This window comes from Cucumis sativus, chromosome 3 (genome assembly GCF_000004075.3).
Source record: "Cucumis sativus cultivar 9930 chromosome 3, Cucumber_9930_V3, whole genome shotgun sequence".
In the NCBI taxonomy this organism is placed as follows: Eukaryota; Viridiplantae; Streptophyta; class Magnoliopsida; order Cucurbitales; family Cucurbitaceae; genus Cucumis; species Cucumis sativus.
In genome coordinates this window covers 35,672,945-35,687,203 of record NC_026657.2, presented here as the reverse complement: position 1 = coordinate 35,687,203, position 14,259 = coordinate 35,672,945, and the positions used below count along the sequence as shown (strand labels likewise).

The window sequence follows — 14,259 nt, the reverse complement described above, 5'->3', positions numbered from 1 at the left end:
AAACATAACCCCCCGAATGGAAGATAAACTTGGAAATGGAACATCTCCCAATTTGAGTGTTGTGGCAACAACCAACAGTTCACATATCAAACCATGAATTGATCGCTTTCTTTCACAATATAATAAGATTCAATAACCTCCCACAAAAAAATAAACAAAAAACAAAAGAATGTCAAACAAACCTATGCATTAGGAGAGGTGACTTTTGAACTTAAACCTATCTAAGTAAAAAATATCTACCCAATTTCCAAATGATTAGACAAAGCTATGAAAATATCCTTTTTATTGGTAAATTCAAACAGATAACACATATAACTCATTCTACATATTTGAGTTCCATGTAGCTATGTTCATTTTGACCTTTGACAAAATTTAAAATTAGTGAGAGCTTTAGTTGTAAGAGGAAGTTTTCAGACCATTTAATCCAAAATTCCAACAAACATATTTAAATAGAAATATATACTTTTATTATAAAAGAAAAAGGAAAAACAAACATTGAGATTAATTAGATTGTGTATGAATCTTGTGTTGTTTTCAAATCGAGCAAACTGAACAAAAATATTACGGTTTATTTACGATAAACCGCAATAGACTACTGTAAGTGTTTAATCGACGAAAAATACATCTCATCATTAATTGAAAAGTAGGTTGAAGTTGCAAGTTGAATTGAAGGGAATTTTGTGGGCGAACAAAGCTAATTAGTTCATTTCAAGCACACTAGGATCGAATTCATAGAAGAAAAAGGAACCCAAACCCTAAAAGTTTCTAAAGAGTGAAACCCTTTTAACCTTTTAAAATGATCCCAAACTCACCCTCAACAAAAGTGATCTAATCTCAATGGTAACATAATGAAAGTTACAGAAGAGAGAGCTCAAAGATATCTATAAAGCCAGATCAAAGTGGAGATCGTGGGTTTACATTTGAGAGCCAAATAATGTAAATATTTGTGTGTGTGCGTATTTATATAGTATGACATTTTATTGATCTAACTCAAATTAGTGAAAGAATGGATGGGGAAAAACATTAAAGTAATAAAATGTGGTTAGAGGGTTACTGGTATTCGAAGCCCATCGTAGCTTAGTTGAGCATCAAGACCTTCAGTTTCCTTCAGCTTCAACAGATAACCGTTTACTTCTTCATGATCCATTAAATGCATCATACCTTCATGTATTAAATAGTTTACTTTCAATCATAAATTCAGTTTAGTACAAACCAATAGTAATGTTAAAACAGATAAAAGTAATGAATCCAATTGTTAAAGGTTAAAAAAAACAGTGATTAAAAAACTGGGGGTAGCATAAGTTAATGAATTGATACCAGTGAATAGAGTTCTCTTTGGTTGTATTTTCCTTACTTCCTCTAAAGCCTGAAAAGAAAAGAAGAAGAAACCTTAATTCTTTATCCTTTCAATTCTTTGGTTTATGCTTATGAAACATAGAATGAATTTGAAGAACTAATTACTCTTGGAAGCCCAAAGTGGGTGGAAGAAGATCGATCAGGCCGTAATGCATCCTGAAAGTTGACCAAACCACAACTATTATCATCTTATTTTCAGCTGTATGCTTGTTTCTAATGGAAGAGAGAGAGAGATACCAGTATGAGAACTTCACAATCTTTCAACAATGGATAAGTTTCTTCAGGTATTTCACTAACATCACTGTCCAGAGAAGCAGACAAGCGTTTGTAAACCCTAAGCTGATTTAATGCTGAGATATTTTGAGATGGACAAGCAAATTTTACTTACCTAATGTAACAAACATTCCCAAATCGAAAACCCAATGAACGATAGCCACGACCGTGCCAAACTGGTAAAGGTGTAACCTGAAAAAGAAAGAAAAAAATTGAATCAAAACCATCAGCTGCATTTCAGATCAACAAGCATTACTTGGAAAGCATCCAGTAACCACTTCTCATAACTAAGCTTTTGTTTCATCGTGCAATGAACTATTTGATAACATATAAATTTTAATTGATAGATAAAAACGTAAGACTGTCAGCATGCTCATATAATCTACATATGTGCTTTGCACCAAAAAACTGGAAAAAATTGCTAAAAACTTGTATCCTCTTTCCTTCTTTGCTTCACTGGAACTTGAAATGGATGAAGCCGTTGGTTCAATCACTTAGACATATAATCATAGAAAAATTCAGCCTCTAATCAAAAGACATTACTCTGTTAATATTAGAAAGATTTTGTTGGTTTGTCAGTTCAGTTCAACATGATGGTCAATTTAGTCAGTTTTCTTGTAAGATATTGCAGTTACAGTTTAGAGACTTCATTTCCTTAAATCAATGTCAATTAGGTGTCAAGTCTGGCCTAAAACGTACATGAATTGACAAACTTGCACTCTTAGATTTATATGCCTTAAATTGAAAACTCTAAGACTGTCACTCAGATGTATTATTCATCTTTCATTTTTGTGAAAACTGAAACAAAACATCACCACTTTTTCAGATGAACAATACTATAGACAGTTGTTCAAAATCATAAACTTGTGTGGTTTACTGCCAGGTTCATTAAAAAAGAAATGAAGAAAGACAATCAGTTATCAACCATAATCAAGAATAAAACAAAAATGTCAATATGAAAACTTCTTCTTTCATTAATTGAACACTGCATGCAATCAAGCTGAATATAATTCAATTCCATTAAAAGTTGGATTCTTGAAAGGAAAACATTCACCGGGTCATTGGCGGCATTAATTCTAATGCCTACTTGTTATAGGTTAACTTTGATTTACTTTATGAGATTTGGATGGAAAGAAATCATCGTATTTTTCAGCGTTATTCTCAAAATTTGTACTATCTTTGACTTAGCTCATCTAAAGTCCTCTTCATTGTGTTTCCTATCCAAGAAGTTTGAAGGCTTATTTATTTATTTATTTTTATAAGAAACATGTATATTCATAGAACAAAAGAGAACAATCTAAGGGCAACGGACAAGAGGGCTCTCCCCAACAGCAACTAAAGAATAAGGGTCTTCCAGTTGTTGAGAATCATAAAAAGGTTGTAGTTACAGAAGTGTTTGGTGTAATTCATACTCCACCAAGAAGTTGTGTGTTGCAACATATCCAAAAAGACAAAAGAATTATAGTTGTCTTAAAAAATTCTACTATTCCTCTCTTTCCAAATGCACCACAAAATGGACCGGGTAGCAGATCTCCACAAGATGTTTCCTTTCGAACTATAACCTCAAATGTTGAGCCCTTCCAGCATCCAACTATCAACCATACTAGGAGCTCCAAATTAAAGATTCTAAACAAAGTGTTCCAAGCTTTTCCAGTAAAGAGACAATGCTAAATGGTCCAAGGTCTCCTCTTCTTCGAAACAAAGGCAGCACATTGAGGGGCTAAGTATAGTGTGCTGGAGTTCTTTTTGGAGTTTCTCATGATTGTTAAGACTTCTACAAGTGAGCGACCATAAGAAGAATTTCGCCTCTTTCGGTATTTTAGTCTTCCATATATGGTGAATCAAGGGATCAGCAATGGAGGGGGAACTCTTGGTTAAATTAAAGAAAAGTAGACTTCACAGTAAAGCTGCCATTAACATTAGGAATCCATTTAAGACTAACACCACCATCTGAAGGAGCCCAAGAATGAAAATTTTCCAGAATTGTGGCCACATTGTCAAGCTCATTATCGAGCACATTTGACTAACATTACACCAACAGTCAGCCACAAAAGCATCCTTGTTCAATGACAAGGAGAACAAGTTAGGGAATTTTTCTGCCAACGGTTGCACATCAAACCAACTATCCTTCCAAAATCTGATTTTTGTTCCCTCTCCAAACAAAAAAAGCCGAGATTTAAAGGTCTCCTTATGTTTCAAGATCCCAGCCCATAATCTATAAGACCTTCTGCTGTTCAGATCTTTAGTAAACTAACCATTCTCCTCTAAGCCGTAAATGGCCACAATTAAGCGACTCTATAAAGAAGCTTCTTCCTTACTAAACGTTCAAAGCCATTTAGAGAGACGAGCAGTGCTCTTTGGCCTAAACGAGCCAATCCCAAGGCTACCATGACAAGTCAGGAGAGAGGTACAATCCCATTTGACAAGGTGGGCAACTGAATTAGTAGTTCCCAATCATCTTATCCAGTCTATTGATAACACCAACTGAAGCTTGTGCAAGGGAAAATAAGTAACAAGGAAGGTTGTTTAGAACCGATTGCACAAGAGTTAGCCTTCCCTATTTGGAAAGGGATACATTCCTTCATCTGTCAATTTTATATCCGAATCACTCTTTAAGGGCATTCCATACCTCTTTTCTATTACGACCCTCTCCAGTAGAGAAGCCCAGGTAATTAAAGGGGAGACTATCCACCGAACAACCCAAAATATTAGTACAAGAAGCCAAATCATCACTATTAAGGTTAATACCAATTAAAGACGTTTTGAAACTGTTAAGGGGCAAACCACCCTCCGGCCTCCGCCATGTCTCCAGATTTCCATCCTCCAAATAAGAAAAGAGAAGAGTATCATCCGCGTATTGAAGGTGGGTTAATTCATTCAACAAATTCTCAAAGTGGAAGCCTCTTATAGTCCTCACTACAAAAGTCATTCTTGATTCAAGATATTTTTGGCAGTTGGCTTGTTTTCATTTTTTTCCTTCTTAATTACGTTTTCCCTTAAGCTGTTCTGATGTTCTAAGTCTTTTGTTTTGTTTTTGTTAATCCTTAAATCTTTGATTAGTCTCTTCTTTCATATATTAGAGCATAAGTTTCTTTTCATCATTTTAAGGAAAAGTGGCATATCCTTTTCAGAAAGAAATAGAGAGAAAAAAGAAAAAAAAGGAAAAGAACAAATATATTTAAACTTAAAATTCTTACCTTCAAATCGTTGACTACAAAAGGCTCCTCAGGTATGATATTGAACTGCAATTCTGAAACTGCAGCACCAGGTAAAATTACACTTGTGTCTACCAAATAATAGTGAGTCTTCTGCATCACCTAAAATTATTTCACTGTGTCAAATATCAAATTAAAAAAATAAAAAATAAAATAAAGAAAGAAAAAAAGAAGTTTTAAATTACAAACAATACCAGAACTTTGTCATTTATTTCAAAAAATACTCCAACTCTTTCAAGAGTTAGAATACTACTCTTCCTCTTTTATAAACGTTTGGAGTAGAAACCCATTAGAATATCGAATGAAAGTTGGGTCGTGGAATGGTATGACAGCGACTTGAGAAGGGTGTAGCATTCCAAATTTTCGCTCTACCATTACATCGTTCCAAAACACAAGTCACAGTTTTTATTCGACATTCTAACAAATTTCAATTCGAAAGGTACTTTTAAAATGTTTATAAAAGGTTTGAGAAATGTTGAATTTTTCAAGGAATAAGGTAACCTCGAAACATGGGAAGGGTCCATGGGTATTTTTTACAATTTGGACTAAAAAATATATGTATACTTGGAAAAAATAAGTATGAAATTAAACTATAAAAGGTTAGAACCTCAAAATCACGTTGAGCCACATAAATTGGGACTGAAGGCTGGACATTGTTTGTCCAATCGCGAAGATCATCAAGACCTGATAGTGAAAAGAAAAAAAAAAAAGAAGGAAAAGAGAAATAGTGGTCGAAGGTTAGTTTCAAGGCTATATAGAAATAAAGGAATGAAGAAAAAGAATGTACTCTAGAATTGCAACTTTTCTTATAATCTAAAATAAGATTAGATTGCAAGGCATTCATGTTTGAGACCTCCAATTGCATCGGCATGAGAATGTGTAATAATAACTGCATCAATTGTTCTTATCCTGGCATAAATGCAACTAGTTATGAATATGATGAGGCAAAAATCATACGCAAAAAAGTATGGCACAAGATAATGTCAGGGCAACATTATGACATACTAATGAAAATAAACAAGACAAGAACTTACATTGTAATATATTAATTTGATAAATGTTAGATCTTTAAGCAAAACAACTTTCATTGAGAAATAATGAAAGAAGCCCACCAAGGGCATACAGAAGATAAACAAGCCCACCAAAACACCACTACTAAAAAAAGGGATTCCATCTAAGTAAAATGTTACCAATGGAATAATTACAAAAGGTCTTCAAAGTCAAAGCTCAAAGGGACAAATGAAACCTAAAAGGGACCAAACCTCGTTATAGTCTCTTTCCCTACCACAAAACACCTGATTATTCCTCTCCCTCAAAATATCCCAAATCGCAGCACACACCCCACCAAGCAACAAAAAAGTTTCTTGTCCAGTATCTTCTAATGAAACATCCATAAGGAAGGAAATGGAATCCTCATTTGTTATTTGTGCACCCCTTCACTTTCTTTATCCATGTTTGTAACAAACAAATGATAATATTGAACTCATAGACTTATAAGAAGCATGAGTTTAGAGCTTGCCCTTTCAAAAACTATTTTATTAAAAGAAGAAATTGAGGGGAAATGTATATTGTGGAAGTACAAAAGAACAAGAAATTGTCCCAAAAAAGAAACTCAAATATACCACGTGAGAGTACAAAGGAATGACAGCACAGAACAATTAACAGAAGGGGCAAGAAAACCATGCAAAAAGAATGTGAAGCCTTACAAGTAAACATGAACTAATTAACTAGGTTATAAAGCTATCGGCAGTAGAAATGCATCTAGACCCTGTAAACTAATATAAACCAAGCAATAGGAGTAACCAAGTAGCGTAAATTTCCTCTATATAAAAGGAAGAACTTAATAAAAAAGAACTAATTACTGACTCAAATGCTGGAAACCATCGGAGAGCACTGTGGTAGAAAAACCTGCAGAAATATATATAAATGTCACATAGCCGTCAGAAAAAATAGCAACAGGAGATAAATTTTTTACCTATTTCCCATTAAGGAAAAATCTAGAAAGGCAATAACCTACAGAATAAAGGGTAAGAAATAAAAAAATATGGTAATAATATACTAACTTTCCAACGTCGATAAGAATATTACGATTTCCAGAAGGTCCAACATATCGAACTAGGATACTGGTATTAAGCCTCCTGTTTTTATTGCCCGGTTCTGCAGCTTTGAAGCATACCTAAAATAAAACAATTTTAAAAAACCATAAAATGCTCCTGAGGGTTGTTTAGATCCATGTTAGTCAAAATAACTAGAAATTAAGCAGTCAAGTCTATACTCAGTTCATAAATTTGTCAATGCCACTGTCTACCTACATGTTAGGAAAAATGAGATAAAACTCCCTCTCTTAATTCTTAGCCCAATAAACAAGTTTTTTTATTGGTTAATGAAGGAGGTGTGCTTTTCTATAAAAAGAAAAATTGGGGTCGTGAATCAACTGAGAGATGAAAATTAAAATGAAATAGTTGGCCAAATTTTCTTCTGGTCAACCTCAGTAAGCAAATATTCTCATTCACCAATTGATAGGCAAGTTATGATTGAAGGAAAGCAAGTTCCGGTGACTTATCAACGAAGGAGGAAAGTTGAGGCTGTGATTTCTTTAATTTCTTCAATATTATTAGGCTTACCTCATTATGTAGCAATGCATTTATATAAATATATATTTACACAATTGAAGAAAATTGCACCGCTGAAGAAGAGAAGGCAGAAGCCGTGAGAATCTTCTTGCCACTGGAGAGGTGTGCGCTAGAAAGAATTTTAGAAGTTTCTCTAATACCGTGTGTATTTTTACTGGGTTGAGTGTTTCTCTTATAGATTATTTCAAGCTACAAAGTTGTGGCACTTGAATTCAAATAATTCTTGTTGGACTATTTGGGGAAGAGAGATTTGTAAGCGCATTCAAGGGGTTCTTTTTCAATCTCCATTCTAGTAGAATCTACAGTTGCAGAAGACTGAACATAGCCCCGAGTTTGGAAAAAACCAATATAATTCTCGGTGTTGTTTTTCTTTATCACTATGCTTTATTAAGTCAATTGTTTATTTGACTCTAACCTGTGAGCTGGGAGTTTGAGATATAATTTAATTTATTCCGCATTTATTTATATCTAGCGTAAATTCCTAACACATACATATTATACAAACTTACCCTTATGAAACCCAACTTTAATAGTATTGGTGTAATACCAAAGTCTATTTTTGATGGAATGAAAAATCTTCTCTTTCAATGTGAGAGGATATCTTTATTTATTGAGGAAAACTTAATACAAGTGGGTTATTTTGTAACTAAGTAGTTTTAACAAATATAACAGTGAACTAATTAGAAAACTAGTTAGTACAGTAGGTTATAGAAGTTTAAGCTATTTGAATTACATCATTCCACCCCTGAGCATCAAACTCGTCCTCGAGTTAGGTCTGCCATGTAAGATGGAATCCATCAAGTGCATCGTACCTTTTCAGATCTGCAATGTTGAAAACTAGGCTAATGTTGATCCCTTCAGGCAGATCAAGATTGTAGGCGTTTGGCTTATATTTAGCTATTATTCTACACGGGCCAATTTGTCTGTCTTTTAACTTTTCATAGGTTCCAGCTAGGAACCTCTTCTTCTTCAAATGGTCCATTACTAGGTCACCAATTTGAAAACGGACTTCCCTTCTCCTTTTGTCTTTCTCCTCTTTGTAAGATTCTGCAGTCTTAGTTAGATGTTCTATGACTTTTGTGTGAAGTTTTTGGATTCTTTCAGCCATGGCTTCTACTTCTTCTTGTAGTTCCACATCAAATTGGAGGTTCATTTCCAAATTCGAGATCTTGTAATGGCCCACTTGAAGAATAAGAGGTTCCCAACTGAAACTTAAGGAAAGATGAAAGATAAACAGATTGGCCCATGTAGAATAATTGCCAAATATGAGCCAAATGCCTACAAGATTGAACTGCCTGAAGGGTTCAACATCAGCCCAAATCTTCATTGTAGCGAACCTTAAAAGCTACAATGCACCGGATGGATTCCAGCTTTCATGACAAACTCGAGACGAGTTTGATACTAGGGGGGTGGAATGATGTAAACTGTCTTTTAGTTTCTGTTTTAACTCACTATTAGTTAACTAAAATTACTTAGTTAGTTACAATGTAACCAACTACTTGTACTAATCTCCCCTATATAAAGCATCTCCTCTCACCTTGAGAGGCAGATTATACATTCAATCAAGAGTATTCTTTGGTTTACGCCATGATTGAAGGCTCTAATCTCGGCTGAAAGAACAGTCAATAAGGTTCTTTTTCTACTTTGAGCATCGACAACCCTATTTTCTTTCCTGATGTTTAATTGTAAAATCAAAACGCTAGATATAAGACACCCATCGAGCATGCATCATGTTGATGCTTTTTTGAGTTTGTAGATACTTCAAAGAGAAATGCTCAATAAGGAGTATAAACTCCTTATAGATAAAAGGTAGTGCTCGCACTATTTTAAGGCTCTTATGAGAGCATATAGCTCCTGCTCATAAGTGCTCCAAGCTTGTCTAGAAGAACTCAACTTTTCACTAAAAAAACTTCATTGGATGCCTCCCTTGTGATAGGACTGCCCCAATTCCAGCTCCACTGGCATCTACTGCTGCCACCTCAAAGGGACTACAAAATTCTAGAAGTTTAAGCACTAGTTGACTGCTAAGCTTCTTTTTATTAAATAAAACTAACTGTTGAGCTTCTTTTTTATTAAATCAAAGCTTTGTTGTTGATTCTTCCCCCAAGTAAAAGCTCCTTTCTCCAAACAATCAGTTATTGGGGCTCTTATGGAGCTGAAATTTCTAATGAATTTCCTGTAAAATGAAGCTAGCCCCATGAAGGCTTGGACTTCCTTCACTGAATTAGAAGTTGGCCAATTTACCACAGCTTCAACGTTGCTCTCATCCATCCTTACTTGGTGTTCACAAATAATAAACCCTAGGAGTGAAACTTTCCCTGTGCAGGAAGTACACTTCTTCAAGTTAATATACATCTCATTCTTTTCTAGGGCTTCAAAAACCAATTTTAGGTGCTGTAAATGATCTTCCTCATTTTTGTTGTATTGATGTCATCAAAGTAGACAACCACGAACTTGTTTAGGAAAGAATGAAGCACCTGTTGCATTAGATGCATGAAAGTGCTTCGTGCATTGGACAAGCCGAAAGGCATCACTAGCCACTCAAATGGCCCTTCATTTGTCTTGAAAACCGTTTTCCATTCATCTTCCAGCCTTATTTGGATTTGATGGTAGCCACTCTTCAAGTCTACCTTTGAAAAATGAAGGCTCCTCCAAGTTGATCAAGTAGATCACTGATTCGAAGGATAAGGAAATGATATTTGATAGTTATCTTGTTGATGGCTCAGCTATCAACACACATTCTCCAACTGTCATCTTTCTTTGGAGTCAATAGGGCTGGAACTACACAAGGGTTGATACTCGGCTGGATATGACCCTTTTTCAGTAGCTTTTCCATACGTTGATGCAAGATTTCGTACTCCTGTGGACTCATCCTACAATGAGGAAGGGAAGAGCCTGGAATCAAGTCAATGTTATGTTGAATGACTCAAAGGGAAGGAGGTTCAGTGGATTCTTCATTGATCCTTGGAAACTGATCCAACAATTCTTGAACTTTCAGTGGCACATGTTTGGAGCAATCTGGGGAAGAATGGCCAGCAACAACAAGGTCTAAGATATCAGATTCTTTGTCTTTAATAAACTTCTTACCACTTAAGTGATGAAGAGATCGTTGTTGAACTGCTTCGAATTAATCCATTCTACATTTTCTGGTTAAAAGGCGTTAGGACAATCTTTTTATTCATCAACTAAAATTCATAGGTATTCTCCCTTCCTCTATGGACAACTTGGTATCATACTACCGCAGTCTCCCAAGCAAGATATGGCAAACATCCATATCTAATAATCACAGACGATTTAGTCTCTCTAGCTTCCTTCGATTGACAAAGGCACCGAGCAAATCCCATTTATCTGTGTATCTCCACCTTTCTTGATCCATCCTATTTTGTCAGGATTGGAATGGATTCTGCCTTCAGTTTAAGGGCAGTAACTAACTTCTTAGAAAGAAAATTCTCACTGCTGCCACTGTCATAATCATGTTGCTACCTTATTTTGGATAGTGCAACGGGTCTTGAAAAGACTTATGCTGGTGCGAGTTATAATTTTTAGGTGCAATTAGCACTCTTTGAAGTACACAAGAGAGTCTTTCCCCTTCATCAGGCTTCAGTATCTCTTCATTTTGATCAAAATCTCCTTCTTGCTCCTCAATGAGGTCTGCATCTTCTTCTAGAAAAGCTACAGCCCTCCTTTTAGGGCAAGCATTGGAGAGGTGGCTAGTTTGTCCACAATGGAAGCATTTACTCAGATTAGATTCTCTATTTGTTTCTTGGGAATTGCTTCAGTCTTCTTCCCATTTGGATCAATTGTCTTGCTTTGTCTTGCTCTTTCGTGGCCTAAGTAAGAGAAGAGTTTGCAGCTATAGCCTTGTTGCTATTAGTGACATTCCACGGGCTTCTTCTGGTAGTATTTCTTGACTGGGTTCAATAATCTCCTCAACAGATTCTGCATTAGTGATGGCATCAGATAGGGTTAGGAAAGGTTGAAGTTTAACTTTTTCTTCTATATCAAACTTTAATCCTCCAACAAATCAAGCAATAAGGTGTTGTTATTCTCCATAAGATTCATTCTACCCCTAATTGGTGGAATTCTTCAATGTAATCTGCTATACTTTGAGTTCCTTGCCAGCAGCTTTGATATTGGTTGTAGAAGGTTTGTTCATAGTTGGGTGGAAGGAATCGAGCTTTCTTCAATTTCTTCATTTTCTCCCAAGAAGCAATAGATCTTTTACCATTTCTTCTCCTATTGACTTCAATTTGCTCCCACCAAGCTAATGCTCTAGCTTTCAACTTCAAAGCAACTAAATGCACTTTTTTTCCCTCGGGTGTGTTCATGTATTTAAAAAAAAAAAATCAATATTCTTGAGTCAATCTAATAAAATTTTGATATTTCTCTTACCATCGTAGCTAGGCAAGTCAATTCTCATCAATATTTGGCCACATCTCTTCTTCTTTCATCAAAACATGGTCAGAACCTTCTATCTTCATCACTTACTAACCTTTCTTGAGGTTTATCATTAGTAGAGCTTCATTCTTGAGGATCTTGATAGTAATCTTTGATTCTTGAAGGGAGTTCTTGATAATCTTGAATCGGTCTTCTTCTTTTGAACAAATTCTTGATGTTCTTCATGTACTATGTTTTAGGAGCTAAGGTTTCTAGCCGTTGTAGGACTTCTTGAAGTGTTGCTTCAATTCTCTCCTCCACAGATGCGTCCATGGGCAGCAAGCGACGCATGGTAGATCTTGCAGAGAGGACAGGGTTTTCGTCTACCTTTGATTTTGAGCAGGTCCACCGCTGCTGGTTGATTCACTCGTCACACAGCCATGGTCCCAAGAGCTTATGGTGCTGTAATACCAATTTGGTGTAATACCAATGTCTATTTTTGATTGAATGAAAAATCTTCTCTCGATGTGAGAAGAGATTTTTATTTATTGAGGAAAACTTAATACAAGTTGGTTATTTGTAACTAAGTAGTTTTAACAAATATATCAGTAAACTAAGTAGAAAACTAGTTACGACAGTAGGTTATAGAAGTTTAAGCTATTTGAATTACATCAACTATACACTGGCTTTAAAAAGTCAAAAACCTACAAAATAAACACAGATGTGATAGAGCCACATTTCTATAACCTACACTACAAGTCCACTACTAGTAGATACCATTAGTTTCCTTCTTAGTTCTGACAATCGTTTCATTCCGAAGGAATTTAAACCACGGTTAAACATTTTGACATCAATCAGCAAATTCATGCTCAGAATTTCGAAATCCGTACCGGACATTTCTTTACAGGATCAGTCAGGCAGCTCACTCGTGGGATTCCTTCGCTGGTACCCGTACCTATAAATATTATTTCTGATTCATTGGCAGATATCGTCCCTCCAATCTCACCACCAGAAACTGTAGATACAAAGTAAGAATTACCACACACACATCCAAACCCACGAAATGTTCACGTTTTGGTAGTTAGAGATGAACGACCAACCCTCTACATTCTGCCTAATTTCAGTTCCTGCAGTTGATTGAAAATACAACATAACAAAGTAATCAAGAAAATCTCGTACAATTTTCCTCTTGAAAACTTATAAACGATATTGCCGTGTAAGATATAGCTAGAACAATGTGAAAAGTATAAAAGTATTAAGAGTATAGCGAGTATAGTGAGAAATGCAAATCCGCAACAGCAGGCATTCTGATTACTCACGAAATACAGAACAGTTGAAGAGTAAAATAAACATAGAGAATGAATCGAATCGAAATAGAAAAGGGCCAGGAGATTTTACAGCAGAAATGAATACCATCAAAGCAAACAGCGAGAAATGTAGCTCACCGGATTGAAGGCGAGATTGGGCAATGCGTTGAAAGGAGGAAAACCCTTTTCGAGCAATCGAAAATGCAGAGCTTCGAAGTTGAACTTGGGTTCTGAGAGCAGCAAGACAGGCCATAGAAGTGGGTGGAAGAGTCGTACCCACAAACAAAACCATCGAAAAGAATTGGGTTTCCAAATCGTTAAAAAGGCACTTTCTGATTAAATTGAAAAGCTTTTCTTGTAAGCGGACTACAGCGGGCCCCAAGAAAAGTTCATCAGAGATTATAAAGCTTGCCGGAAATTCCTCTCGCAGTCTCCGACCGGGAAGCCGCAACTTCTAATGCGAGTCTACGATATATTGCTAGCTACGTTCATGGAAATAAATTATCTATTTTTCATAAAAAATTATAAGAAATAGCAAATTTGATAAAAAAAAATTAGCAAAAATTTTTATATTCTATAAATAATAGACATTTATATAAGTGTATGATAGTGATATTGGTCCATTTCTACGTTGATAGAATCAAAAATTTATTATATTTGTTAATATTTTAATTTATTTAACTATTTTTAAAAATGTATGGTTTCTAACTATATCAAAATTAATTAAAATATATGTAAATATAGTTTTATGGATTTTCGTAGACAACTACATAGGAAAATTAACAAAAATAAGACAAAATGGATAGGCTAAAGATATTTTTGTTGAGTTCTAATGGAAAATGACAAATTCTTAAGTTTAGGTTTTACATTTTAAAGCTTACGTTTCTCTTTTGTCGAGATCGTTTTCGAGATTTTTTGTTTTGTTTTCAAAATTCAAAATAAAGAATATGTTCAAATTATCAAAGTGCTCTTGTTTTTTCTAATGTTTGATATTCACTTTTGCCAAACAAGCATCTCATTCTGACCGAATTTGAACATTTTACTTTCAAGATTGATTGATTTTTGCATGGCAGACCTTATGAAGTGTATCCCAAACTT

The 14,259-nt window shown here is 35.1% G+C and overlaps 1 protein-coding gene and 1 long non-coding RNA gene across 3 annotated transcripts; both read right to left on the bottom strand.

Annotated features, from left to right (window-relative positions):
* Positions 1-698: 698 nt before the first annotated feature.
* LOC101204481 (putative hydrolase C777.06c) lies at positions 699-13,637 on the bottom strand. 2 transcript variants are annotated; one of them, XM_004146770.3, is made up of 13 exons: positions 13,300-13,637; positions 12,955-12,981; positions 12,745-12,869; positions 6,908-7,020; positions 6,711-6,752; positions 5,698-5,753; positions 5,452-5,528; positions 4,827-4,946; positions 1,745-1,821; positions 1,594-1,657; positions 1,462-1,512; positions 1,318-1,366; positions 699-1,161 (listed from the first exon to the last, which is right to left on the bottom strand). In XM_004146770.3, the coding sequence occupies exons 1-13, from the start codon at positions 13,451-13,453 to the stop codon at positions 1,043-1,045; spliced, it is 1,074 nt and encodes a 357-aa protein (XP_004146818.1). In that variant the 5' UTR covers positions 13,454-13,637; the 3' UTR covers positions 699-1,042. The 2 variants fall into 2 exon arrangements, with proteins under 2 accessions (XP_004146818.1, XP_011652347.1); XM_011654045.2 differs by lacking the exon at positions 12,955-12,981 and having other exon boundaries at positions 13,300-13,630.
* LOC116402777 lies at positions 8,046-12,738 on the bottom strand. The gene is made up of 2 exons (XR_004215409.1): positions 11,870-12,738; positions 8,046-11,416 (listed from the first exon to the last, which is right to left on the bottom strand). It is a non-coding gene; the product is annotated as an uncharacterized LOC116402777 (long non-coding RNA).
* Positions 13,638-14,259: the final 622 nt, after the last annotated feature.

What these genes read in the sequence shown, in the direction of transcription:
- LOC101204481 (XM_004146770.3), bottom strand. Translation starts at nt 13,453, where the DNA reads ATGGTTTTGTTTGTGGGTACGACTCTTCCACCCACTTCTATGGCCTGT. An exon ending in ATCCTGTAAAGAAATGTCCG is followed by an intron (nt 7,021 to 12,744) that starts GTACGGATTTCG and finishes GTTTTATTTTAG; the next exon opens with GTATGCTTCAAAGCTGCAGA. An exon ending in ATTGTGAAGTTCTCATACTG is followed by an intron (nt 1,513 to 1,593) that starts GTATCTCTCTCT and finishes GTCAACTTTCAG; the next exon opens with GATGCATTACGGCCTGATCG.